The sequence below is a fragment of the Pogoniulus pusillus genome, chromosome 6, assembly GCF_015220805.1.
Source record: "Pogoniulus pusillus isolate bPogPus1 chromosome 6, bPogPus1.pri, whole genome shotgun sequence".
Classification (NCBI taxonomy): Eukaryota; Metazoa; Chordata; class Aves; order Piciformes; family Lybiidae; genus Pogoniulus; species Pogoniulus pusillus.
In genome coordinates this window covers 7293698-7321250 of record NC_087269.1, presented here as the reverse complement: position 1 = coordinate 7321250, position 27553 = coordinate 7293698, and the positions used below count along the sequence as shown (strand labels likewise).

Genomic DNA, 27553 nt, shown 5'->3' with positions numbered 1-27553 from the left:
TACCTCCAGAGAGCAATTAATTTTACCAAGCTTACAAGAGGGTTACTTTTGTGGGTTTTTTGGTCTTTTTCTTCTTTTCTGGCATCATTCTTTGCTCTCTAGGTGCTAAACTTAGTCTACAAGCATAACTTTAGGCAGTTAGATCTGAGTGTTGTGAGCCAAGAGTATGATTCAGTCATTTTAAATGTTTGCTGCATCTGAATATATTTGTTAAAACTTGATAGATCTGGAGAATATGGAGTCACTGAATGTTAGAGGCCGGAAGGGATCTTGGAAGCTCATCCAGTCCAACCCCCTGCCAGAGCAGGATCACCTATACCAGATCACACAGGAATGTGTCCAGGCAGGTTTTGAATATCTCCAGAGAGGGAGACTCCACAACCTCCCTAGCAGCCTGTTCCAGTGTTCTGGCACCTTCACAGAGGAAAAAATCCTCTTCATGTTTACATGAAATTTCCTATTCTTCTACTTCCACCCATTGCCCCTTGTCCTGTCATTGGGCATTATCGAGGAGAGCCTGGCTCCATCCTCCTGGCACTCACCTTTTACATATTTATAAACATTGATGAGGTCACCTCTCAGTCTCCTCCTCTCCAAGCTGCAGAGCCCCAGCTCCCTCAGTCTCTCATAAGAGAGATGTTCCATTCCCTTAATCACCTTTGTGGCTCTGCACTGGACTCTCTCAAGCGGTTCTATGTCCCTCTTGAACTTGGGGGCCCACAACTGGACACAGTACTGCAGATGTGGCCTCACCAGGGCAGAATAGAGGGGCAGGACACCCCAGAATGTCATTGGCCCTCCTGGGCACAAGAGCAGACTGCTGGCTTATGGACAACTTCCCATCAACTAGGATGCTCAGATCCTTTTCCCCTTCACTGTCTTGCAACAGGTCAGATATTCCTGAGTTCCTGTAGTTTCAGTGTATGAAGTATTCAGTCTCTGTCCTCTTTTTATATATATATATGCCAAATACCTTAGAATACCTTAGAATTGTATAGAGAAGGACTGACAGGAGACCTTCTCTGGATAATCCTTCTCTGGAGACTTTCAAAACCCACCTGGATGCCTTCCTGTGCAAACTACCCTAGAGGATCTTGTCGTGGCAGAGGGGTTGGAATCAATGATTTCTGGAGTTTCCTTCCAACCTCTAAGGTTCTGTGATTCTCTGTGACCTCTGTAAAAGCCAAACCAGTTTGTTTGAACATGGTAGCTGCCTCCATGCAGCCTTCTCCTAGTGGCAGCTGTATTTCAGTACTGTTCGTGTAATATGTGATGAGAGCATACCAGCATCATCTGATGTTGCATTCTACTTACTATCCATGGCTGGGCTGCAGGTGTGTGCCTGAGCAGAGGCAATACATTGGTATTTCAATTCTGTTTAAATACTTGAAAATTGAGAAATGATTTGATAATGTAACCAAAGCAGGTATTTTCTTGTACCTTTTCTTATAGCACAGTTCCAAAGGTAGAAAGAATAATAGAATCAGTCAGGGTTAGAAAGGGACCACAAGGATCATCTAGTTCCAACCCTCCTGCCATGGTGGTCACTAAACTGGCCTGCCAGTGCAGAAGGTGATCCTGGAAGTAAAGTATGGAAGAGTGGTTGCACATTTTTAGAGGCTGTCTTAACAACTTTTCCTCCCTATTTCTGGCAATATTCAATTTTGGTGTGGCTTTTTTCTCTTCCCTTCTGTTCAGTGGAACAGTGTTAACTTGAAGTAGTAAAGGGTTCCCTAGCTTGAACACTTCAGGCACTTTCCTGAGAGAGAAAACTCTGTGGGTTTAAGTGCCATTGGATAGGAAATGAACCTGTTTCCTCATTGTCTTGGATCATTACTCTAAATACTGTTAAACTCTATAAAATAAGGTGGTTTATTTTGGTAATATTTTGAAGTATGAGCCATTTCCATTCTTTCTGGGGGACAATGAGAATATCACTTAGAATTCCATCTGCATGTTCTGGGCAGGCATGGTGCTGTCTGTTCAGTCTTGAGTGCGGTGATGGATATTGTAGGGTTGAAGAGGAAAAGAAAGATGAGTTGTAAATAAGCTTTGTTTCTGTTCAATACTTACAGTTTGTTTTTTTTTGTGTCTGTGTTTCTATAATATAAATTGTTAAGAGAACATTTTAGTTCCTTGGTGTTCTCTTACAGTCTACAAAATTTTTGTGGACTTGGAGAGTGAGTTATCAAACGTTTTAGGGTCACTCTTGTGGTCTTTCTAGTTGTTGGAAATAACTGACTCAGATGAAGGAAAAGGAGACTAATTGCTTTTAAAATAATAGCTTGTAATGGCCCAGTTCTCTTAGACTTGTTTGTAAACCAAAACCTGAACTGGACACAAGTGGATACTTGCATATGATCATAGAATCAGCCAGGGTTGGAAGGGACCACAAGGATCATCTAGTTCCAACCCCCCTGCCATGGGCAGGGGCACCCTACCCTAGATCAGGCTGGCCACAGCCTCATCCAACCTGGCCTTAAACACCTCCAAGGATGGGGCCTCAGTCACCTCCCTTGGCAACCCATTCCAGGCTCTCACCACTCTCAGGGTGAAGAACTTCCTCCTCATGTTCAGTATGAATCTCCCCACCTCCAGGTTTACTCCATTCCCCCTGGTCTTGTCACTACTTGATAGCCTAGAAAGTCCTTCCCTGGCTTTTTTGTAGGCCTCCTTCAGATACTGAAAGGCCACGGTAAGGTCACCTGGGAGCCTTCTCTTCTCCAGACTGCACAGCCCCAACTCTTTCAGTCTGTCCTCATAGGAGAGATGCTTCAGCTCTATGATCATCCCTGTGGCCCTTCTCTGGACACACTCCAGCACATCCACATCCCTCTTGTAATGGGGGCTTCAGAGCTGGATGCAGTACTCCAGGTGGGGTCTCACGAGAGTGGAGTAGAGGGGGAGAATCACCTCCCTCGACCTGCTGGCCACACTTCTGCTGCAGCCCAGGATCTGGTTGGCTTTCTGGGCTGCAAGTGCACACTGCTGGCTCATGTTGAGCTTCTCATTCACCAGCATCCCCAAGTACCTCTCTTCAGGGCTGCTCTCCAGCCACTCACTGCCCAACCTGTACTTGTGCTTGGGATTGCCTCAACCCAGATGCAGGAGCTTGCACTTGGTCTTGTTGAACCTCATGAGGTTCGCTTGTGCCCACCTCTCTAGCTTGTCCAGGTCCCTCTGGATGGCATCCCTGCCCTCCAGCATGTCTGCTGCACCACACAGCTTGGTGGCATCAGCAAACTTGCTGAGGGTGCACTCAATGCCTCTGTCGATGGCACCGACAAACTGGTCCCAGGACTTGTTCCTTTTCTTCTTCACAAGTTTGTGTAACTGATCAACTAATTCTCAGAGCCACTTCTGTTTCTTCTGCTATTTGATCTGCACTAGGAAGGAGTATGAATCTTTCTTATAATAATACAATGTAGTACAACTTGTTCTTGAAGTAGAAGCCTTACTAACGGAAAGAAAAGCTCCTCTATTTCTCCTTGTCCCATTCGGTGACTAAGAATTCATTTAATCAGCTTGGGATGAATCATGTCGAGCCTTCATCTGCTTAGTAACTGTTTCTACCGAGAGCAGCGTATTCCTCAAAGTGCTTGCTATATGTTATACCCAAATACAGAGACAATGGTAAATGCAACCAGCCCCATATCTTCCAGTTACTCTCTGTCTAATACCTTAAGTATGCATGAGATTTTACAGAGGAAACTATTCATTGCTCCTTACAGCTTACATCCTTGTTAGACTGAATACAACAGATGAAATGCAGAGGAGACTGTAATGTCAATAAACAATGTTGAAAATCACACTCTCTTTGCTGTTTGCCACTTTCTCCTTGAAGCTGGACAGTGAGTCTGGAAATTTGGGTACTTTGAAATATTTAGAAGTTTGAAGATGATAAACAGGGACAAATTTGATTTGATTCTTTACCAAAACCCACCAAAATTCAGTTGGTTAACTCCTTTCTATGAACCAATCCATACAGAGAGTTAAAGCTGAGCAAAAGTGTTGCACAATGCTCTGTTCAGTGTTCAGTAGTCATTGAGAAGGCTAGGAGGAGATAAGAGAGAAGGCTATTTGTAACCTGCTTCCCTCCCCTTTTTTCCCCTTGTACTCTATTGAAAAGAGCTGCCAGTTTGACAAATACCATCAGCCAGAAAGGAATTATTATATCTGCAGCCCTCACGGGTTTCTTATCTCAGAACCAGCTTTTATTATGGTTTTATAGTTTTCCTTTGGCATTAAATCCCTCTTGTTCTTAAATAAATTTCAAAGTACAGGAAATATTATGTATTTGTATATATGTTTGTAAAAGTACAAAAAGCAAAGCAATGCTTTCTGACACCAGATGAAAATTTATTGTGGGTTTTTAAAACCAGCTGCCTTTTACCACCAAAGGTGTGTGAGCACTGCTCTGCCTCTTCTGTTACTGTGCAATGACTTAGAGCAGCAAGAACTTGATTTTAAAGTATAACAGCAGGAATTTTTTGGTCTGGTTTTAGTGTCAAAATGCTATTTCCAATAAACAACATTGCTCTTAGCCTGAATTTCTTATGTTCTTCAAACACCATGGAGATGTCACATGCCAGCGTGTTTTATGAGGATACAACTTTATATTTAATACTTCTCATACCTTCATCTGAAGCTTCTGATTGTAGTGTTGGTGCCCTAGGGCTGTGGTCTCCTCTGTTGAAACTGTTTCAGGAACATCTGTCTGGCATGTATGTGCTTTCATCATCCTACCATGTTGAGGCATAGGAAGTTTCATGTAAACATGAGGGTTTTTTTCCACTGTGAGGGTGCCAGAACAGTGGAACAGGCTGCCCAGGGGAGTTATGGGTTCTCCCTCTCTGGAGATATTCAAGAGCCACCTGGATGCATTGCTGTGTGATCTGGTATAGGTAATCCTGCTCTGGCAGGGGAGTTGAACTGGATGATCTTTCAAGGTCCATTCCAGCCCCTAATATTCTGTGATTCTATTGAAGTAAAGAAAATTTAAGAAAAAAACCACCACAATTGTGAGAGAGATGGTAATAGTGTTAGCAATGATAGTGACAGAAGGCAGAAGTTCAGAAAAAGGCAAGATTTGGAGGATGCATTCCTCCTGTAAGACAGCAAATTAAGCTTCCTATACTTTCACATTCTTCAAATTTCCAAGTTGATTGAGCCCACATCTGGTGCTGAAATTCTGGCTGTTTGCACTATCTGTGTGACTCTGGTAATGATGTGCTTTAAGTTTCTGTTTCCAGTTTACTAAAGGATGACTTTGATTTATCTATCACAGCCACAGTTTCACTTTGACTCTTTAAGGGCTCAGGCTGTGATTCTGTGGAAGCCTGAATCAGCCCAGTGGTGTATTAAGGATGAGAAAGGTCCTCCAAGATCGTTAAGTCCAACTGCCTTGCCAGAGCAGGACCATAGAATCTAGCACAGGTCACACAGGAATGCATCCAGACAGGTCTTGAAAGTGTCCAGAGAAGGAGACTTCACAAACTTTCTGGCCAGCCTGTTGCAGTGCTCTCTGTCCCTTACAGTGAAGAAGTTCTGCCTCATGTTGAGGTGGAACTTCCTGTGTTGTAGTTTGTATCTGTTGCCCCTTGTCCTATCACAGGGCTCAGCTGAGAAGAATTTGTCCTCTCCCTCTTGATCCCCAGCCCTCAGATACTTGTAGACATTGAATAGATCCCCTCTAAGTCTTCTCTTCACCAGACCAAAAAGCCCCAGGTCCTTTAATCTCTCCTCATAAGGCAGTGCTTTCAGCCCCTTAATCATCCCTTTAGCCCTCTGTTGCATTCTCTCAAGTAGATCCCTGTCCCTCCTGAACTGAGGACCCCCAAAACTGAATGCAATATTCCAGGTGAGGTCTCACCAGGGCTGAGTAGATGGGGAGGAGAACCTCCCTCAATCTGCTGGACACACTCTTCTTAATGCACCCCAGGATCCCATTGGCCTTCTTGGCCACAAGGGCACATTGCTGTCCCATGGATAGCTTCTTGTCCACCAGGATTCCCAGATCCTTCTCCACAGGTCTACTTTCCAGATGATCACCTCTCAGCTTGTTCTGTTACAATTTATTATGCCTTTCCAGGTGCAGGACTCTGCGCTTGTCATGTCGAACCTCATTGTGCTCCTCTTTGCCCAGCTCTCAGTCTATCCAGTCTTGCTGTGCTTTTGCCAGTAGCCATGCCATCCTGTCCCCACTCCTGTGCCAAGCCCACCCTTCTTGGGTATGCTAGCAGGTCGCTAACTGTGCCCAGGACAAAGTGATACTATGAATGATTTGCTGCATTAGAAGTGTGAGAAAGCAGCATTAGCAGAGATGAGCTGTTCTGACAGCAGGAATGAGAACAGGACTAGCAGAGCTGGCAGTTAGAGTGACTTTGGTTCTCTCTGACACCAGCCTGGAAGACAAATTGTACCTCTTGAGTTTCTTCATATCTATTTTTGTTGTATTAAGCCAGGGAGGGAAGAGAATGGCTTTGGATTTTATTTTATGTATTTTTATTCTTACTCCTATTTGTACTCTGCTTAAATTTCTTTAACCTTGAGCAGACATTCTTGAAATGTGCTCTGCTTTGATTTTTGTAATCACATCTGCAGCTCACATAAGCTATTCCCTATTTTAAAATGAAGTATATCTTGCTTAGATTTGTTTGTCATTGGAATCTTACAGATACATTAATTCAGCAGTACTATGTAAAATCCAGCCTGCATAACCAGTGTATTAAAACACTGGAAAGAGCTGGGGTTTAAATGTGCTCCACACAGTCTTGCTGTATGCCATACCTTCTGAATGTTGCTCTCTATATGATGCTTCTGCTTTGTGGTGCAAACTCTCATTCTGTAGTTTCTATAGGTGTGCACCATATATTATGGAGGAGATACAGAAAAATCAGGTTGTTTGTGTCAGGTCATCCAAATTGATAGCTTTGTCAGTATTTAAAACAGTTGCTCTCATTTCAAACCACATTAAGGCAAAATGCAAATAAGTTTTCATTGAGAATATCTGAAAGGGCAACATAATTATCAAAGATCTATTATCTATATATAAAATAAACCCACATTTTTATTTGTGTTAAATTGGAGAGATCTCTCTTCCTCCCACTGCTTTTCAGCTTTCATTTTAATCTTTATCTTTGTGTGCATAGCAGATCTTTGTTACTGGTTTGTGCCCCCCCCACCTCCTTTGCCTGCCCCCTCTTTCAAAACTTTGATATCAAAGTTTTTCTGAAAGTTTACCTTACCTATCTCCAAAACCTGTTACGATGATAAGTTCTAGAAATACTTTCCCTGCTCTGTAGAAAAGTGCTTTCTTTGCTCTGTTTGAAGCTGGTGCTCCAAATTTCTGTTATGGTGGCAACTGAATATTTTAAGTCAGTAAGGTTCAAGTGTGTGTGGGGGGGAAACAACAATTACTGAAATTTCTGTCTACAGCTACCTGAGGGAGGGCTGTAGCCAGGTGGGGGTTGGTCTCCTCTGCCAGGTGGCCAGCGGCAGAGCAGGGGACACAGTCTCGGGTTGTGCGGGGGGAGGTCTAGGCTGGATGTTGGGGGGGGGTTCTTCCCGGAGAGAGTGATTTGCATTGGTGTGGGCTGCCCAGGGAAGTGGTGGAGTCACCATCCCTCAAGGTGTTCGGGTGAAGCCTTCATGGGGCACTTAGTGCCATGGTCTGGTTGGTTGGACAGGGCTGGGTGCTGGGTTGGACTGGATGATCTTGGAGGTCTCTTCCAACCTGGTTTGTTCTATGAATGAGGACAGAAAAAGTAAGCCACATTAGTGAAAGCTCCTAGAGCAGTCCTAAAAGAAATATGCTTGAACAGTTAATTTGATGATACAACATGCACCTCAAATACTTGGTGAAAGGAAAGTAATTAGTAGCATACTTAAATAGAGATACCAGAAGTAAGGGGATAATGAGATGGGCTGCACAGCTGGAGGAGTGGTAGTTTATCTTAAAGCACTTCTGAAAAGAAATAAGTTCCTGTGAAACACACAGGAATTGGAGTCTTCTGGCTAATTTGAGTGTGTGTAACATTAGGGGAACACTACTGATCACTCGATGACAATGGTTGTTATTGTGGGTGTTGAAATGGGCTGTGAAGGTAGAGAACTGTATAATAAAGGGACATAGAATCATAGAATCAACCAGGTTGTCTGTGTGTGTGCTCTGGCCTTGCTAAATGCCATGACAGATAAGTGTTGCTGACGGCTCTTTGAGCACCTACTCAACAAACACACCTAAAAGGAATATCTGTTGGTTTATCTTTGCACAACACAAATAGCTTTTCAAGACCAGTGAATGCAGTGTGCTCAGATCCTGCAGCTTTTAGAAGTGTAGTGCAATCTCTATGCATATGAATTCCTTCTCTGGAAAATCCATCAGTGATGTATTCAAAATGGGCATCTACCCATTTAAGGCCTAATTAAAAATAAATGAAAGGAAGGACCAAAAATTACAAAATGGCATTAATGGAGTATGGTTAAGGACTCGTAGTGTGTATATCACTGGTCTGTGATACACATTGGTAAATGCATATCCCTGCAAATAAAGGCTCTAAAAGGATCCTATGAAATTTGACTAAAGAACATATTCATATTTGAACAGCAGAAAAAAGCAGATTATTATGAGTGGAAAAAAAAACAGCTTAGCTTTCAGGTAGTGATGATAGGAGAAAAAAAAAAAGTCTGTCACATTCTGCTGATGTGGCAGAACAATGGGGAAAAAAAACCCCAAAACTGGATCCTGAAAGGAGGCTGTAGCCAGGTGGGAGTCAGGCTCTTCTCCAGCAACAAAACAAGGGGACACAGTCTCAAGTAGTGCTGGGGGAGGTCTAGGCTGGGTATTAGGAGGAACTTCTTCCCAGAGAGAGTGATTTGCCATTGGAATGGGCTGCCCAGTGAGGTGGTGGAGTCACCATCCCTGGAGGTGTTCAAGAAAAAGCCTGGATGAGGCACTTAGTGCCATGGTCTAGTTGACTGGCTAGGGCTGGGTGCTAGGTTTGACTGGATGGTCTTGGAAGTCTCTTCCAACCTGGTTGATTCTGTGATTCAATCCTAGAAATTAACGTTGAGAGTGGATTTATGTGTGTCAGACAAGTTTTGTTTCAGAGTCTATGAGACCAAGGGGTGATGAAAGCATGCTAGGAGGATAAGGTATAGATGGTCTGTTTTGAGAGTGGAGACAGAAAGGGTTACTTTTTGGGAATGGAAGGGAATGGGCAGTGAAGTAGTTGATACTTAAAATAGGAAAGTGTGTCTGAAAAAATCTGTTTTGCATGTGTTTATCTGAAAACTCTGCATTACTTTATATGTTTTCATATGCTTTTCTCTGCTCTTTCAGCTTGTGATGAATGGAAGATTTTACCAAAACCTAATCTACATCGTGATGTCAACAGATTTGGTCACACTGCTGTTGTCAGTAATGGGTAAATTAATTTTCATCAAAAATTTCCTGGCTGATTTTTCTGAGTGAAAAACCTGTGACAGAAATCATACCTGGGTGGAGTATGATTCAATGCCGTACAACTGATGCCATTTATTAGCATGAAAAGCAGTGCTTTATAGGGTCTTTGCTTGTCTTAGGTAATCAGCACAGCTAATCATTGATCATACATGCTGTGGAATCTGTTCAGTAGCTTTTTGTATCAACCTGCTGGTGTGCTGAGGTTGATACTGGCACAGTAACACTGCTGGTGTGCCAGTGTTACTGCTGGCAACTACAGTGAATTTGAATTTCTGTGCCATCTTGAATCCTCACTTAGATGTGGCAAGAGAATTCTCCTTTTTGAAGTGTAATTCCTTGTGTTTTGACAATCAGAAGATCAAAACCATGTAACCAATTTTTTTTTTCTTCATGGAAAAAGCAAGTTTTGAGGATACTGATTCAGTTTTCCTTCTTAACCACTTGCAGGAAAAAGAGCTTGCCAGCACCTGGACTATATGAAATGTATTGCTTATTCTCTAGCTTATTATAAACTGTTGAATAGGGGAGCCCAGTAAAGCTTCATCATCTAGAAATGGGGCATCACAGAATCACAAAAACATCCAGGTTGGAAAAGATCCTCAGGATCACTAAGTCCAACCTAGAACCCTACCCCACAAGATTCACTTTAAACCGTATCCCTAAGCACCACATCCAAACCAGCCTTAGACACATCCTGGATTGGTGACTCCACCACCTCCTTGGGCAGCTCATTCTAGTCCCTGACCACTCTCTCTGTGGAAAAACATTTTCCTAATGTCCAATCTAAACCTACCCTGTCTCAGCTTGAGGCTATTGCTCCTTGTTCTGCCTCCAATTACCTGTGATAAGAGACCAGCACCAGCCTCTTCACAGTGTCCCTTCAAGTAATTGTAGACAGCAATGTGGTCACTCCTCAGCCTCCTCTTTTTCAAACTGACCATCCCCAGCTCCCTCAATCACTCCTCATATGATTTATTCTCTAGGCCCTGATGGGATGGATCTGAAATTTTCTGGATTTGGAATGGCTCAATTCTGCTTTCTCCTCCACCCTAAGCCCCAAAGATGAAATTATGGGACAAAAGTTCTCCTTTTTAGTGGAAATGTTGTAGGGTAGGATCTCAAGCTGCTTTTGCTGTCAGCAGCTACTACACTGGACATGCCACCAAAAAGAAATACCTATCTGCCAATTATTACTGACTGCCTTTGAAATGTTCTTCAAGAAAAAAGTTCTCATTTCCTGCAGCCCATTATTTCACACTCTATTCTCATTATCTAGCTCAAAAAAATGAGGAGATTCCTGCACAGCTCTTCTTTCCAGGCATTTGGTATGTCACTCACTAACACACAGAGCACAGAGCATTTTTGAGCATTTTTTTTTCTTGTTATTCTAAACTTCTGTGGAGAAATAAGTTGAAAAACTTAAATCTTCACAATGGAGCCACTGACAGAGTGTTTATTAGGAAGGGTGGAGAAAGTTTTTTATGATATTATGTGTTATGAATTTTTATTGACAGAGAAGAAATCCAGAAAATATCTCTATAGCTACAATAACAATTCCTTTTTGCTTGCTTTTTCCTAATAGGTCCATGTATATCTTTGGAGGGTTTTCAAGTGTTCTTTTGAATGACATCCTCGTGTACAAGCCTCCGAACTGTGAAGCGTTCAGAGATGAAGAGCTGTGTAAAAATGCCCGTCCAGGGATAAGGTGTCTGTGGAACAAGAAACACTGTGAATCCTGGGAATCTGGGCATGCTAATAACATCCTCAGAGCAAAATGTCCTAAGAAATCAGGTAATTCTAGTCTTGCAGAGTCAGAATTGCAATGTGAGGTAGTAGATGAACAGGGAAAATCCCCAAATAACGTGTATGCATGTCCTGCCCTGCCCAGAGACTAAGTGGAGCTAGTGGCAGGACTGTTCAGGATGTTTCACTCTGAGAACATCAAATTCAAGAGATTTAGGGATTAATTTTAAAAAATAATTAAATTCTGCGTTGTTAGTTTGTTTTTTGACTTTAAATACTAAAAACTGAGTGCAAAATAGCACAAGTTCAAGGTGCCAGGGAACACAAGATGGAACGGGAGTTAAGGCATGAAATGACTGTAGCATACATTGCCTGTCCATCATAAGTGGGACATAGAACTCCTGGAGAGGAGGGCCACAAGGATGATCCAAGGGTTGAAGCACCTCTGTTATGAGGACAGACATTGGGAGCTGGGGTTGTTCAACCTGGAGAAGACTCTGTGGTATCTTATAGCTGTCTTCCAATACCTAAAGAGAGCCTACACAAAGGCTGGAGAGGGATGTTTTGTAAGGATGTCTAGTGATTGGACAAGGGAGAGTGGTTTTAAGCTGAGGGAGAGAAGGTTTAGACTAGATCTTCAGAAGAAGTTCTTCAGTATGAGGGTAGTAAGACTCTGACACAGGTTGCTCAGAGCAGTTGTGGATGCCTCCTCCCTTGGTGGTGTTGGATGAGGCCTTCCGCAGCCAAGTCTAGTTGAGAGGCATCCCTGCCCATGGCAGGGAGGTTGGGGTAGATGATCTCTAAGTTCCCTTCCAACCTAAGCCGTTGTCTGATTCATGACTTCAGAATGGGTTTGGCTCAGTGTGTTTGAAGCATTTACAAAGAACTCTGAAATATTGTAACCAAATTAATTTTCCTCTTTCCTCACTTTCTCCTCTCTAAAGCTGCACACACAGACACACAGCTGTGCATGCATGTGGATGTCTATCCATAAAACCCTTCCTATTTCTCTGCATAACAGCAGTCAGAGCACAGATGGCCACTGCAAGTAAAATCTGATATTACAGGCGTATGGCAGCTCACATCTGTATGTACCATTAAGTGAAAGGCAAAGAACTGCTGCTTCAAGTAGTTTGCCTATCAAACTGCAGCGTTTGTACAGTCACAGCTGGAAACAAACTTAGGCAAACAAGCCCTTTGGTGCAGCACGTCAAAATGGGTTCAGGTTTGTCATATGAATTTCTGTGTGGCATTGTGATAGCTATATTGTTTGAAACAGCAATTTACCATTGGGGATAACTGTGGCACCCTCTTCCTGAGTATTTTGGCTTGTCACAAATAAATTGCTTGTGAAAATGCAGTCCTTATACTTCACGTGAGCGGAATATGCATCCTTGCTACATACACCTGCTATTTTTTCTGGGCCTTTTTCCTTTCAGCACAGTATAAAATTGCTAACCAGACTTTGGCTGTGTGCTACGTGCACAAATTACTGTACAATTAAGCTGCCAGTCCACTTTTAATGTTTGGTACAAAAAATTCTCTGCTATTAATCAGTGCTTCAAAACAGCTTCCTTTTGTTCCTTCCCTGTTAGCTTTTATTTGTTTCTGAACAGGAAACTTAAGAAAAAGGTGTATTGTATACCAAAAGAGGTTATCCAGGTAAAGCTTTCTGAAGGCCCTATTTTTGTACAGTTTCATAGCATTTAGAGAGTTTCAGTTCTTTATAAAAAGAAAAATCTTGAGACTCCAAATTCTGAAGTAATAAAGATGAAAGTGGATGTTATAAAAAGCTGATCATATCAACAGGCGTTTGAAAAACTGAACAAAGCAAATTAGAGAGTGAAGGAAAATAAATAAATAAAAGAAAGAACATTTTCTAAAGCACAGCTGCTGCAGTGGGAATAAACTACAACTACATTAGCAAGAGATGAGGTGTGTAGAATTCTATTTCAAAGGTGTGTGGACAGGACCACTTCACTGTGGTAAAATCTTTCCAGTTTCAGTTGGAATATTCTGTCAAAAGCCATTTTTTCATATATTTTTTTCCCCTACATGACTCAGTTGTCAGATTGAGAATATCATCTGAGAAATTGCTGATACTCAATATTGAAGGATAAGCTCAAATTTTAGTGGCTTTTCTAAAGGTCCACTCTTGGATACCAAGGCTTCACTGCCAAGAGAGTCTCTTAAACTTGCATCATCCTGAGATGAAAGTAGCCAAACCAGACACAAATTAAACACAGTGATCAGTGTAGGAGATGGTTGGAATTTTCCTGTTTTGAGTCACAGTGATTTGTCAAGTTTTTGGCCTCTGTTAATCAGAAGTCATCCCTTGTGTCCTAAACTGTTTTAAAGAATATAAATTCTGGTCCAAGTCCTGAAGGCTTATATTGAGGGTCTGTCTACAACTGCCTGTGGAGAGGCTGATGCTGACCTCTTCTGACAGGTAATGGGAGACAGAACAAGGGGGAATGGCCTCAAGCTGAGACTGGGTAGGTTTAGATTGGACATTAGGAAAAAGTTTTTCATGGAGAGAGTGGTCAGGAACTGGAATGAGCTGCTCAAGGAGGTGGTGGAGTCACCAATCCAGGATGTGTTTAAGGGTGGTTTGGATGTGGTGCTTAGGGATATGGTTTAAAGTGAATCTTGTAGAGTAGGGTTCTAGGTTGGACTTGGTGATCCTGAGGATCTTTTCCAATGTGGATATTTCTGTGATTATTTGATTTCCTCAAATATTTATTGTAGAGTAAATGCAGAACTATAACTTAGAATCTTTATTAGATGTATAAAATAAAATCTTAGAGGTTTTTAATCTTTAATTTATTACTTTCACCGTTGTCTTCTTGCCTAGCAATCTATCGTTTTTATCAGAAACCTGCATCTGAAGAATTTTTTCTGTGCTAAAAGGAGTGAAAAATTAATAGTTGAAGAAATTTTCCGATGCTGTTAATTTATGCACTGTGCATAACTTTGCGTGCTGCAAATCAGTGAATATTCCTTTAGTTGATAAGAGCCTCGCAAACCTTCAAATATAGTTGTTACTAAAGGAATTTGCTGAAGGAGTAAATCTTATTAGCTGCAAAGAATTAATTTCCTATGGTAAGTTAAACCTCTATGAATGACTGGGGTTCAAATGAAGGCTGTAAGAGAAAATGCTCTAAGCAAGCGTTTAAAATGCAGTATTATTGCCCTTCTGTGCAGTGTTTCTTTTTGACTTTCATTTGTATTACAGCTGCTGCAGATGACAGATGTTACCGATACGCGGACTGTGCGAGCTGCACTGCCAACACAAACGGCTGCCAGTGGTGTGATGACAAGAAGTGCATTTCAGCAAATAGCAACTGTAGCATGGTGAGTCTTTGCCAATCTGTGCTTGTGTTATTAATGCTGTTTCTCTTCTAGCTAAACCAGAGACCTGTTGCAGCAAATGCAGAGGGGTGTAGTAGAATAATAGTCGCTTGCTTGTCTGGCTTTTGCAGTGAAAATGTTGCAGAGTTGGACTGCAGCAAAGATACCTATTCCAGGGGAAGAAAACCCAGGGGAAGAATACCTATTCCAGGGGAAGAAAGCCCACCCTGCATCTCTCAGGAAAAATGCAATTCTATCCTAATTAATGACATTTGGAATGTCCCAGAGTCAGTATGAATTTAGCTTTTGTGTGCATGTGGTGTACAGTATGCAGGCAGAACCCGTGGAAGCCCATGAAGGGTGGCTATTTGTTTGGTTTTTTTTGGTTTGTTTTTTTTTCCACCTCTTTCAAACAGAACTGGGTCAGTCTCATTAGTCTTGGCATTCTGATCACTGAGCATCATAGAAATGTTTTCCTTTTAAGTCGTGGAGTTACTTATCTCATTAAAGGAATATGAGCCACTGTTACCATGCTGTTAAGTGGCTTATGATGGTTTGGTAAGATTGTTCTGATCTTTGTAAATATAAGTGTATAGGTTGATGCAAGTTTATATTTTTGCATTTCTAATATTGCTTGCTGCTGTGTTTTATACGTGTTGTTGTCCACCAGCTGCTGAATCTCTTTGCTTGCTTATTTGATTTTTGACAAGCTTGTAATAGCACTTCAGCTTTCTAAATTTTGCCTTCTTATATTTCTCACTTAGCTCTGGACTCAAGGCTGTACTTGAGTTCAAAACCTTTCTTTACACACTTCCATTAGTAAAAGTAGCTTGCTGTCTGGTGTGAACCAGATGCAAATCAATCTTGTTCTCTGAACAGACAAATTAAAGTGTGAGCTGGATTGCCTCTGACTCAAACCTGATCTATTCAGGGTGAGCAAAGCCAGCTCTGATCACTCGCATTTGTAGCTAGTCACTGCTAATAAAAGCAATGCAGATACAAGTTCAGCCATGTTATAAGTCTGTCAGGGGGATTTCACGTTCCAGACACTGATGGTTCATTCCCTTTGTGATTTTCAAGGGCTCTTCTCTTCCTAACATGTTGTGCTAGATTATGTGCCAATTTTCTAACTGTGGTTTTCAGCTCTGAAGCAAGAAGCAGTTGCTAAGGAGCGAGCTGTCATCATTCCTAATAAATGTGGAGCACTGAGTATTTTAGCACAAGCTTCTCAGTTCAGCATCCTCCTTTGACAGCCTTTCGTGACCAGGATTGTCAGCTTAATTAGCAACTGATGCACCAGTCTTCTTTATATCATTTCCTATCTTTTATTCAGGGTTTGAAGTGGATGGCAAAGGCTGTTAGTGGACTTAATAAAGAATAAAATAGTGAAAATTCACCAGAATGATCGAGAAGAGTTACTACCCTAAGTTGAAAGTGGCTATTACAAAATTGGTATATTGGCTGGGGGATGATGAAGGCAGATCTTTGCAGCTGTCAACATAACCCCAACGAAATAGCATCAACAGAATGGCACCACATGGAGAAGTGGAAATGGATCAGACTGAATATTTTGGTAGACTGCTACTTCTGGACTAGGCCCACAAAATGAAAATACTGTGAGAACACTGTGGTAATAATAAGGGATAACAAGCTGTAGACTCATAAACATCACAAGGAGAGCATTTTTGCAGCCGTATAAAAAGGTGTGGATTTGTAACTTAGATCACAGAACACCCAGATGAGACAGACAGTGTTTTAGAATCTCTTGCTTTTGCTTCATGGCAGGTGGCCAGCTTACTAAAGATAGGTTGGCAATCAGTTGGGCATTTGCTTTACAGTCATGGAAAGCAGTGACTGTTCTGCTGATTGGAAAGGCTGCAAAATATGGCAATTGCCCCCCAGAATAAGCCTGACTTCATAAGTAGTACTAATGCCTTGATGAGCCCTATATACCCGTTTGTGCTCACCATCAGATGTGGATCAGCACATTAGCAGGGCAGTATATTCCACTGCTGTGCTGTCTCGGGAACATCAAGGTATATGTCATGCTCCAATCTGATGCAGAGCCCATCATATAGTGATGTAAAAAAAAGCTGAGTGGGTGAACAGTTATCATGCCTGCCCAACTGGGAAACAGTTAAAATATATGGAGTCATTCATCATGCTTCCACAGTCTGGCTAGTGAAGATATTGAACAGCATGCTCCTAGTAGTGCCTTGCTGTCCTTTTTCAGTCATCAAACATAAGAGGTTTTGTCCCATGTAGTAAGGATATTAAAGGTTGCTTTGAGCAATGATACCACTGAAATTCCCCACACTCCCTACAGCTGTTATACATAGTGCTCCAATGTTATTCCACAATAAAACATAGTGCTTATCTACAATTAAAAAAAAATCTTAGAGAGTGACAGATGCTAGAAATTGTAAGATCACTTTCTCTACTTCTGCTCAAAATATGCAAACACAGATACTGCTGTAGGGCCAGAGCAACCATAACACTGTCATTAGTACCATTTTGTGCCAAATCAGGCTTAATGACTTATGGCGTATCTATACTGTACAGTTTCCTCTTTCAAGCTTTTCACGGAGCCTCTTTCTTCTAGTCCAGGACTGGGTTTCAGCTTTGAAACAGAATATTGGATAAAGAAGGAAATGATGTCATTCATAGAATCATAGAATCAACCAGGTTGGAAGAGACCTCCAAGATCATCTAGTCCAACCTATCACCCAGCCCTAACCAATCAACTAGACCGTGGCACTAAGTGCCTCATCCAGTCTTTTCTTGAAGACCCCCAGGGACGGTGCCTCCACCACCTCCCTGGGCAGCCCATTCCAATGGGAAATCACTCTCTCTGTGAAGAACTTCTTCCTAATATCCAGCCATTGTTCTTATTCTCTCATTTGTTGGATGCCTGTATCAAAGATGGAAACTTAAACAGGAATAGTCTGATTGACTTGTAAATAACTATGCACTACATATCATTCTGTCATCTTCTAAAGCTTGGAGAAACATCTTCCTGCCATACTTATTCCTGCCTTTCTTCCTTAGCTTCTGTGTCACATCTTCTTTCGTTTTGCTTTTTCAGAAGAAGTTCTGTGTCCACCGTGTGGTGTATTTCTGATTTGTGTAGAGTAGGTTGCATTGGCATCCACTATCAGTTCACTGCCTTTAAGTCTGCTACAGTCATCTTGCATTTTGACACTTTCATCTTCAATATCCTAAGCATCTTCCTTGTTCTCAATGATTCTGATGCATTTTGCCTAATTCTTCACAGTATTGCTGGTATGTGGTTTAAATTTTTTTTGTGTCTGAGTGTGGCAACATAACCTCAATGCAGTAAAACCCATGATGAATATGATAAAGAAGATCTTGCTGGGAGATACAGGAGACTAGAGGATAGTACAAAGAGTACTACATTTCTACATTGTTACATGTTTTTACACAATGCCTTAAAGACAAGAATAATTGTCTTCTTTTTTTTTTTTTGGTAATGCTTGCACTGCTTCCTAGAAGTTTAGCATCCTCTTTCACAAAATCACAGGACCTTAGAGGTTGGAAGCGACCTCCAGAAATTAAGTCCAACTGCTTTGCAAAGGCAGGATCCTCTAGGATAGTTCACACAGGAATGCATCCAGGAGGGTTTTGAAAGTGCCCAGAGAAGGAGACTCCACAACCTCTCTGGGCAGCCTGTTCTGAGTCCTGTTTTGTGATGAGAGTCATTAGATGCTACACTAATGCAGTAATAATAATCATAGCAATCTGCCTGCATTTGGAGAATTCAAAGCATGGTCAAGAGGAAATGTGTAAAGTAGTAGAATGAGTTATGAATAGCATTGAATTTATCTTGGAGGAAAAATTTATGAGTACTGAGTATCCAATAGTAAGATATGGGAGTAGCTTGGGAGAAATAGTAGTAAATTTATTAACTTAATAATTTACAGATAGACTAGGTAAACAACCTGAAAAATCCAGGAGGAGGAGAGGGGTACATTATTTAACAGCAATTTCCAAAATTCTAAGATAAACTACTGTAATATTTTCACTCTACAGTGGAGATGTAGAAAATCACTGCAGTTCATAGGTCTGTCTGTATTCTACCATCTCAGGATCAGTACTAAAAAACCCCTAAGTAAATCAGACATAAGTGGGAAACTTATATATAACTTGATTTACTCATGCTTTGGTGTGTAAACATTATAAATATCCTACAGCAATATAGACCTTCAGTAACAGATGGGCTGTCATATTTCTGAATTCCATTGGATTTGGTAGCTTAAGTTATAACCTTAATATTGTGTTAATATGAATTACCTATTGGATTCACATCTACGTTGAACTAATGAGATTTTCAGGCAAGCAATGTTTAAATTGGATTTAAGGGAAATAAGTACTGGGAATAAGGGAATACAATAAAGAGCATTATTACAAAATAGTCACCAGTACTTTGAATTTTATTTTAAACATTAACCAGCACAAAACACACTTCATTATTGGAAAGCAATAGAACAAATATCTTGGTTTACTTGGGAAATTGTAATCTATATGTATCACAGATTCACAGAAACGTTCAGGTTGGAAAAGCCTCTCAGGATCACCAAGTCCAACCTATAACCCTACTCTACTAGGTGCACCCCTAAAACATGTTGCCAAACATCACATCCAAATGGCTGTTTAAACACATCCAGGATTGGTAACTCAACCACTTCCCTGGGCAGCACATTTCAATGCCTGACCACTCTTGCTGGGAAAAGTTTTTTTCCTATTGTCCAGTCTAAATCTACCCAGTCGCAGCCTGAGGCCATTCCTCCTTGTTCTATCACTAATTACCTGTGAGGAGAGACCTGCAGCAGCCTCTCCACGACCTCCTTTCAGGTAGTTCTAGATAGCAATGAGGTCTCCCCTCAGCCTCCTCTTCCTCAAACTAACCATCCCCGCCCAACTCCTTCAGTCGGTCCTCATAATTATTCTCCAGTCCCTTCCCCAGTTTCACTACCCTCTTCTGCACTTGCTCCAGCACCTCACCATCCCTCTTGTATTAAGGTGCCCTAAACTGAACACAGTACTTGAGGTGTGGCCTCACCAGAGCTGAGTACTAGCACTAAAAAAGACAGAATTTTCAAAAAGCCATCAGAGCCTGAGGATTTTGACTGTCATCACAAAGTGTTAAAAGTGATTATTTCAGTTATTGTCAATGAGCAGATTGTGGTTACCTACACTCTAAAATGTTGCCTCTAAATACAGGCAACAAGGCTGGTGAGGGGTCTGCAGCACAGCCCTATGAGGAGAGACTGAGGGAGATGAGGTTGTTTAGCCTGGAGAAAAGGAGGCTCAGGGAAAACCTTATTGCTGTCTACTACTATATGAAAGGAGGTTGTAGCCAGTTGAGGATTGGTGTCTTCTCCTAGGCAACCAGTGACAGAACGAGGGGACAGTCTCAAGATGCACATGGGGATGTTTAGGCTGGATGTTGGGAAGTAATTCTTCACAGAAAGAGAGATTGGCATTGGAGTGGACTGCCTGGGGAGGTGGTGGAGTCCCCATCCCTGGAGGTGTTTTAAAGGAGACTGGATGTGGTACTTGGTGCCATAGTTTAGTTGATTACATAACATTGGCTGGTAGGTTGGACTTGATGATCTTGAAGGTCTTTTCCAACCTGATTGACTCTGTGATTCTGAAAATGTGATCTTGTACCAAAGACTTTTTCTTCTTTACTGTTTGCTTGCATTTATTGGCCTAGATAGTCTATTACTTCATGGCATGGCCTTTGGATCTGTTTCATTCAGTGCTGTAGACATCTTCTTGTAGAACTGTTTCTCTGGTTCTTTTTGCTTCATGGTAGCCTTTCTTACTAGAGCAGAACAATAGGTTCACTAATGGCCATCTGATCCAACAAAGGCAATGAACACATCCCTAAGCAGCAATGATCTTCAAGAGGAATGAAGCTGGCCCTATGTGAAATGGAAAATTCATTTAACATTTTAACTGATCATTTTCTCTCCTGACTGCAGGAGGTTGATGCTGTAACATCATGGTTGCCATTCCAGTACCAATAACTGTGTAATTTCTTGTCATATTGCCCCTTTACATATTCTTTATCATACTCCAGGAGGTTATTACGAAGGATAGCAACTGGAGATTGCCATATAAACCATACAGTTGCCATCTAAGTTCAATCCATTTTTGCATGAATGAATCTCTTGTTCAACCCTAACCAACCTTTCCTCCCTCTAACAAGGTGGTCAGAGGTCCCTTCCAACTTCAACTGTTTCCTCTGTATAAAGCTGTAATTATTACCTTGACATTCAGGTAGTAAAGATAACCTCACAGCTAAGCCGATGGCTGAGGACTTAGGGGAGTTTATTAAATAAGATATCAATATTATGTCTTAATTACAAGTACTTGGTGGGGGGGGGAAGAAGATTTGTATTGTAAATGTCTAACTTGGAAAGGAAGACCTCAATTTTCAGGAAACTCCACCCAACAAACCCAACAAAAAACCCATGTAAAAAGTCCTTCAATGTTTATTGCTTTTCTTGTATACTAAAGGTATAATGTCATAATGTTAGCAGTAAAGGTACTAAAGGAATACTGTTATTCCTACTTTTATGTCACTGACAAAGCTGTTTCCTGTAGCTTCTGATAGCTGTGCTGCCTACCAATTTGCAGTTGAAGCTGTGGACAAGCGTGGCTGAAGTTTTGGACAAATCCTTGTACATTCTGACTGCTGTTTTGTAGCTCCTATTTTTATTTACTTTAATTCATTAAAAAAGGAAAAAAAAAGTAGAAAAAGTATCATCATAGTATCATAGTATCATCAGGGTTGGAAGAGACCTCACAGATCGAGTCCAACCCTTTACCACAGAGCTCAAGGCTAGACCATGGCACCAAGTGCCACGTCCAACCTTGCCTTAAAGTGCCCCAGGGATGGCGACTCAGTAGAACATATTCTTGCACCTTTAGTGATGGGTAATTATTTTTACACCTGTATCTTGGGGAATTTGTTATATTGTTTATTTGGTTTGCTGTAACCTACATAGGATGAATCATAGAATTGACCAGGTTGGAAGAGACCTCCAAGATCATCCAGTCCAACCTAGCACCCAGCCCTATCCAGTCAGCTATACCATGGCACTAAGTGCCTCATCCAGTCTTTTCTTGAGCACCTCTGGGGACGATGACTCCACCACCTCCCTGGGCAGCCCATTCCAATGGCAATCAGTTTCTTTGTGAAAAACTTCCTCCTAACATCCAGCCTGTACCTCCCTCAGCACAACTTGAGACTGTGTCCTCTTGTTCTGTTCCTGGTTGCCTGGTAGAAGAGACAGACCTCCACCTGACTGCAACTTCCAGTATCCCTTAATTATCTAAGAAATAAAGATTTCATATAGTTATTTAAGGTCTTCCTGGGTGCTGTCCAGGCAAGTATCATCTTCAAAGTGCTATTTGATCCACTCAAAGTTAGTTGTGTAGGATGTATGGAGTGATTTGTGTTCTGGAGATGAATTTTGTGCTCTCCGTAACTAGTAAGGATAGACCAAGACCTTAAAGTCAATTTATCTCTTAGGTGGCTGTGATTTCTCTAGAGGGAGGGATCCACCTGCTGTGTTGATTTGGTTTTGACTGACAGTTTGACATGCATTTGACACCTCATTTTGTCTGGTTTATTTTTGTAGTCGGTTAAAAACTACACCAAATGTCATGTGAGGAATGAACAGATCTGCAATAAATTGACCAGCTGCAAAAGCTGCTCGCTGCACCTGAACTGCCAGTGGGACCAGCGGCAGCAAGAGTGCCAGGCATTACCTGGTAAGGCCTGTGGGGCAGCAGTGCTGCTGCTTTTCGTAGTTGTTTTGAAAGCTGAGTAATCCCCTCCCTTGTTGCCGGGGAATGTTTGTTCAATATGTAGACCTGAGTTTATTTTGCTTGCTCTGGCTTTCCCTGCCTAGGTCTGCCTGTGCAGGTGAACACAGATCTAATTGTGTCACTGATTGTTATGTCAATGCCATCTGTAAGCTTGTTGGGAGAGATGATAGTATTAGTGAAGGTATAATGGCATGTACCTCTGCACAAGCCAGCGATGAGTTCTAGCCTGTGGGGATCACTGAGTACAGAGCTTAACTGCCGTACTTGGTGCTTTACTGTTATATCTGGGATTTTATCTTATAAATTATGCTTCAATTATACTTCAGTTTTCCTGTGCAGACAGGGCCTAAGATCTAGTTTCTTGATTGTCTGGTGGAGGTAATACATGAAAGCAATAACTTAAAACATTCTCCAAAGGTGATGCTAACATTCTCAAATAATATTTATTCTCTAATTCATATTCATAGCTCCATATATGCCTTAAATATCAGAACCTTTTCCATTTGATCTTTGTACCTGGATGAAGTTAATGAACAGAGGGTTTTATGCCCAGAGATGACTCATTAAATAACTTTAATCAGTTTATTCTATGCAGTTTAAAGCTAAATTTGTATAATCTTTCTCAAGATTAACTGTGACAGTCACTATTGAATTACTCCTCTTTTAATAGTTATCTGAATCTGAGTGTTACTGAAATTTATTGGAAGAGGAAATATTTTCTAAGATGTTTCAATTTCCTTTCAATTCTGATTGCATTTGTATTTGGGCAAATTTAAATGCAAAGATAGAGTGATACAGCAAAGATAAGGTAAAGTTAGATTCTCTTGATTCTATGACAGTTGCTTTTCAGATTTTGAAATCTGCATATCAATTAGGTAAATTGCTTAAATCAATATTAATTATGTGCACAGTCTAATACTTATTATGTACTTGTGCTTAAAACAATGTTAATTATGTGCACAATCTAATACTTATTATGTACTTGTGCTTAAAACAATGTTAATTATGTGCACAATCTAATCCTGATTATTTTCTTGTGCTTAAAACAATGTTAAAGATGTGCACAATCTCTAATCCTTACTATTTACTCGTGCTTAAATCTGAATACAGGGAGAAAACAGTATCATAATTATGTTGTTATGCTGAAAGTTATCATATCCCTTGTGAACATTTTGTAACTCCAAAGTTTCTTTTCATAAAAGGACCCTATTTAATATGATGCTTCAGATATTTTAGAATTTGTGTGCTGTGGAAAAGGAAATGGAGTGTGGGATGTATTTTGAGTTATGATCTCAAGAAGATAAAATTCAGACTCCCTTAGGTTTTTCAAAAGTTGGTTTTTGTTGGTTTTTTTTATTATTATTATTTTTATTTTTCAGATCAGCTTTAATCTTCTGCTTTTTTTTTTACTAGCTCATCTGTGTGGGGAAGGATGGAGTCATATTGGAGATGCCTGCCTCCGCATCAATTCTAGTCGTGAAAGCTATGACAATGCCAAATTGTATTGCTACAATTTAAGTGGGAATCTTGCCTCATTAACAACCTCTAAAGAAGTGGAATTTGTTCTGGATGAAATACAGAAGTATACACTTCAGGTAACTTGAGTAACTGTAATTGATGCTTATGTGAATTAAATTTGCTTTGAGAAATCTAAGGATTTATCCAAAGAGAGGGAAGTTTATGCATTCAGAGAAATGTAGCATAGTGCTAAAGACCGATGGAAGTTATATGTAGGGTATTAAGGACATCTGATGTTTGAAGTTAATAACACAGCAGTTCCCAAGTGTTTCTTTTACCAGATTTAAGTGTTACAGGTTACTGTTTATTTTCAAGATGTGACTAGAGGGTGGCTGGAACACTTAGATGGTAATCACAGATTCACAGGTGGGGGTTGGAAGGGACCCTCAAACTGCAGTTTGGGTTTTGGGTGATGAGTATCTAGGCTGCAAGCAGCTGAAAATGGGGACATTGCAAAAAGGTATACTCTTCTCTGGAAAACCATAGCTCCCTATGTAACTGGTATGTGGGATCCAAAGGGTCACAGAGAAGCTGTTCTAGTATGTGAAGCATGTGGAAATTCTTGCACTGACAGCACCAGAATAAATCAGGATCTGATTAGCTTTCTGTGGTAATAGTTGGGGGAATAGAGGGCTGAAAACTCTTACATGCCTCTGGCAAATACAAGAAGCTGCCCATCAGGATATAACTCAGGTAAGTGATCCATATTAATTGAACTGTGAGACAGGAGAAGGAAAGTTGAGGATTGATTACCTGTCCTTTGGTGGTCAGGTTCAATTTCTTATCAATTAAGTGCTCAGATTCTTACTGCTGCGTTTAAGCTGCTGGAAAGCCTAAACACATCATTGGTGCACGTTTAGGGGATATGTGCATGCTCAGAAGATGTTAACCCAAGAGTGCACACTCAGAAGGGATGTCTTAGCAGACTCAGATGCCATTATGAGCAAAACAGTTCATCCTAGCAAAGGATATTTTAAAAGTATGCATTTTGGTTTGTAGGGCATACATTTCTTTATTTAAAACCTCTGGTTTTTAAGTAGGCTGGGATTTTATAGTTGCAGGAATAAGACAATTATGAGCAATAATTAAAGCTTATATCAATCTAGGGTGTGATTTGCAAAGTTATGTTGCAGATGAATTGAGATGCATACAAAGGAAACAGCAATCAGAATGTCTTTGCATTCACTAAATCTGAATGCCAGAGTATAGGGACATATGCTATGAACCAAAAATATTCTCTGTTATCCTTTTTAATGTTTCATTTCAAGAAGAAAATGCAAACACAGATTAGGTACTTCTGTTTTCTGATTATTTTATTTTTTAATCCCTGCCCCCCCCCCCCCCCCCATAAGTGTAGGACCTGGACAGAATGATTTTGATTTTAAAATGATATTCTGCTAGAAAGATGCTTTATTTCTATTATTTGCTAATAAAAGAGAGGGAGAAATAACTGTTCAGTGTCAGATCACTCCTGATGCTGTATCTATTGCTGTCCTGAAACATGTGCTGTCTGCCCATGTTTTGCTATGAAATGATGTTGAAAGTATAATTGAAACTGAAATAACAAAACCACAAATGGCAGAGATTTCTCTACTTATTTATTTTGCTGCTTTGCCTCCTTCCCTCTTCCCTGATTCCTATTAAAACCCTGCACTGGAGGCCTTCAATCTAATAGTGTCCAATAGAGTATTGATATGACTGATATTACCTAACTGACTTGAGGCATAGATGAAAAATAGCTCATTTTAGTGTTTGGAAGCTAGATTTTTCTTATATGTCAGGGCTTAGGACTTCTACAAGGTGACATCCTGCTGAGCATATCTTTGTTGAAATGCAGTATGTCCTGAGCCAATGTGGTGATACAAATTTGAGATACCTCACACACAGTTTATGCAACTGTAGACAAATGGATGTGCTTTCAAAGTGTACCTTGGCATAAACAATCATGTAGTTACCAGAATCTCTAATGAAATCAAGACTTAATCCCTGTGTTTTCAGTGGCATTTAGAGAAAAAACCTCAAAAACACCCCCCCCAAAAAAAAAACCAGCAAACAAAAAACAAGAAACAGTCTAACAATCCCCCAATTTTTTTATTTACATGTGTTGATCCAATTACTTTTATTGTGTGGGAAAACCTAAATGTCTTATCAGGTGTGATAGTGCCTGCCTGAAGTATCTTGTTTTTCTTTTGTCTGCCTTTTCCCCTGAAGCTGCAGTCACAATTATTTAAGGAGTGTGATTTAATTATAGATGGCTTGATTTTGTAACAGGTGGTGGTATGGAGCTCATAAGTGTACACTACCACTGTACACACCTTGAATCCTTGTTATCTACGGTGGAGTTTGACATGTGTGGTTAATACAAAATGCTTCAAGATCTTTCACTTACATAAAACAAAAGCTTTCAGGATTAGAGAATGTGTCAGAGCAATGTATGGAAATAAGAATATGGATCTGTTTTCATCTCTGCTTTATCTGATGCACTATAGTGGAAAGAAAAACAACTTTGGTAACTGTCGTGTGTTTTCCAAACAGTTAAAACAGTAAATACTACAGATTGGAAAGACTTAAGAATTCTTTATTGTTCATAGAAACAATGTGAAATTTTCAGACTGTTTTTTAATATCCAAAATCCTTCTTTTGGGACAAATTCAGGACAATTTCTTCATCATGTTTAGAGCAATACAAAATATTTATGCTTTGGAAGGATTCAATTGGGAGGAGTTTGCTACTGTCACCCAATCCTGTCCAGACTTTGTTTTTTTACCATTCATTTGTCTTAATTCCAATACTAGATGGGAAATCCAAAGTCTAATTTATATTTTTCATTAAAAAGAAATTAAATTCTTTAAGAGAATGCCAAAATAAACACAGTAGAGAGATTGCAGATTCCCATACTAAAGCAAAATGATACCTGATTTTTTTTAATATACTGTTTTATTGACCTAGTAAGTTTTCCTGCAAAGTAGATTAAACAGCAGTATGAGGTTAATTAATTGTTCCTGCTAATGTTCAAATGTTGTATATTCATTTAAAAGTGCAATTAGTTCTCTTGGGAGTTGCTCACAACTATGGAACTTAACTAAAAATAATAATTTTCTTGTTAGCATGCAATAAATTCTGAGAAAACTTAGTTCTGCTGTAGCAAGCATAAACCAAGATGAGAATATTTATAAACAATGCCTTTCATTCTATAAACTCTTTGCAGGTTTCCCTTTTGATTCACTGTTCCCAGGACTACACATCCTTTATAAAATTACACTTGAGTGTTGGTTGTAGTTAATTAGTGAGTTTATTCCTTGTTGGCTCTAAGTGCCCTCAGAGGGATATATGGTTTGGTGCATTTATTGTATGTTTGGTTGTAGTGAAGCTGACATCTACTTTTTTTTCCTGAGTTATACTCTTTACTACAACTTCTATCAGTCTCACTTTACTGTTGTGGTTTTGGAAGTCTAATAAATTATTTCAGCGCTCTGCCTCAATATTAGAGTTGTTATATTAACTATCCATTAGTTTACCTCTACTTAAGTGCCCTCTTACTTGCAGCAAGTGGGGAATCACAGCGTATTAGAGGTTGGAAGGGACCTCTAGAGGTCATTGAGTCCAACATTC

At 40.4% G+C, this 27553-nt stretch overlaps 1 protein-coding gene across 14 annotated transcripts in view; it reads left to right on the top strand.

Annotated features, from left to right (window-relative positions):
- The window catches only part of ATRNL1 (attractin like 1), a 624604-nt gene that overhangs the window by 105675 nt on the left and 491376 nt on the right, over positions 1-27553 (top strand). For 13 of the 14 annotated variants that reach the window (XR_010302493.1, XR_010302494.1, XM_064144312.1 and 10 more), the window contains exons 11-15: positions 9344-9428; positions 11049-11257; positions 14445-14563; positions 22234-22366; positions 23837-24018. Coding sequence is in view for 12 of the 14 variants with exons in the window: in XM_064144312.1 (XP_064000382.1) it covers positions 9344-9428; positions 11049-11257; positions 14445-14563; positions 22234-22366; positions 23837-24018 (728 nt within the window). In the remaining 2 variants the exon portion in view is untranslated. Of the gene's footprint in view, positions 1-9343; positions 9429-11048; positions 11258-14444; positions 14564-22233; positions 22367-23836; positions 24019-26212; positions 27415-27553 lie in introns of those variants that run through there. The other variant, XM_064144321.1, reaches the window with a different exon arrangement.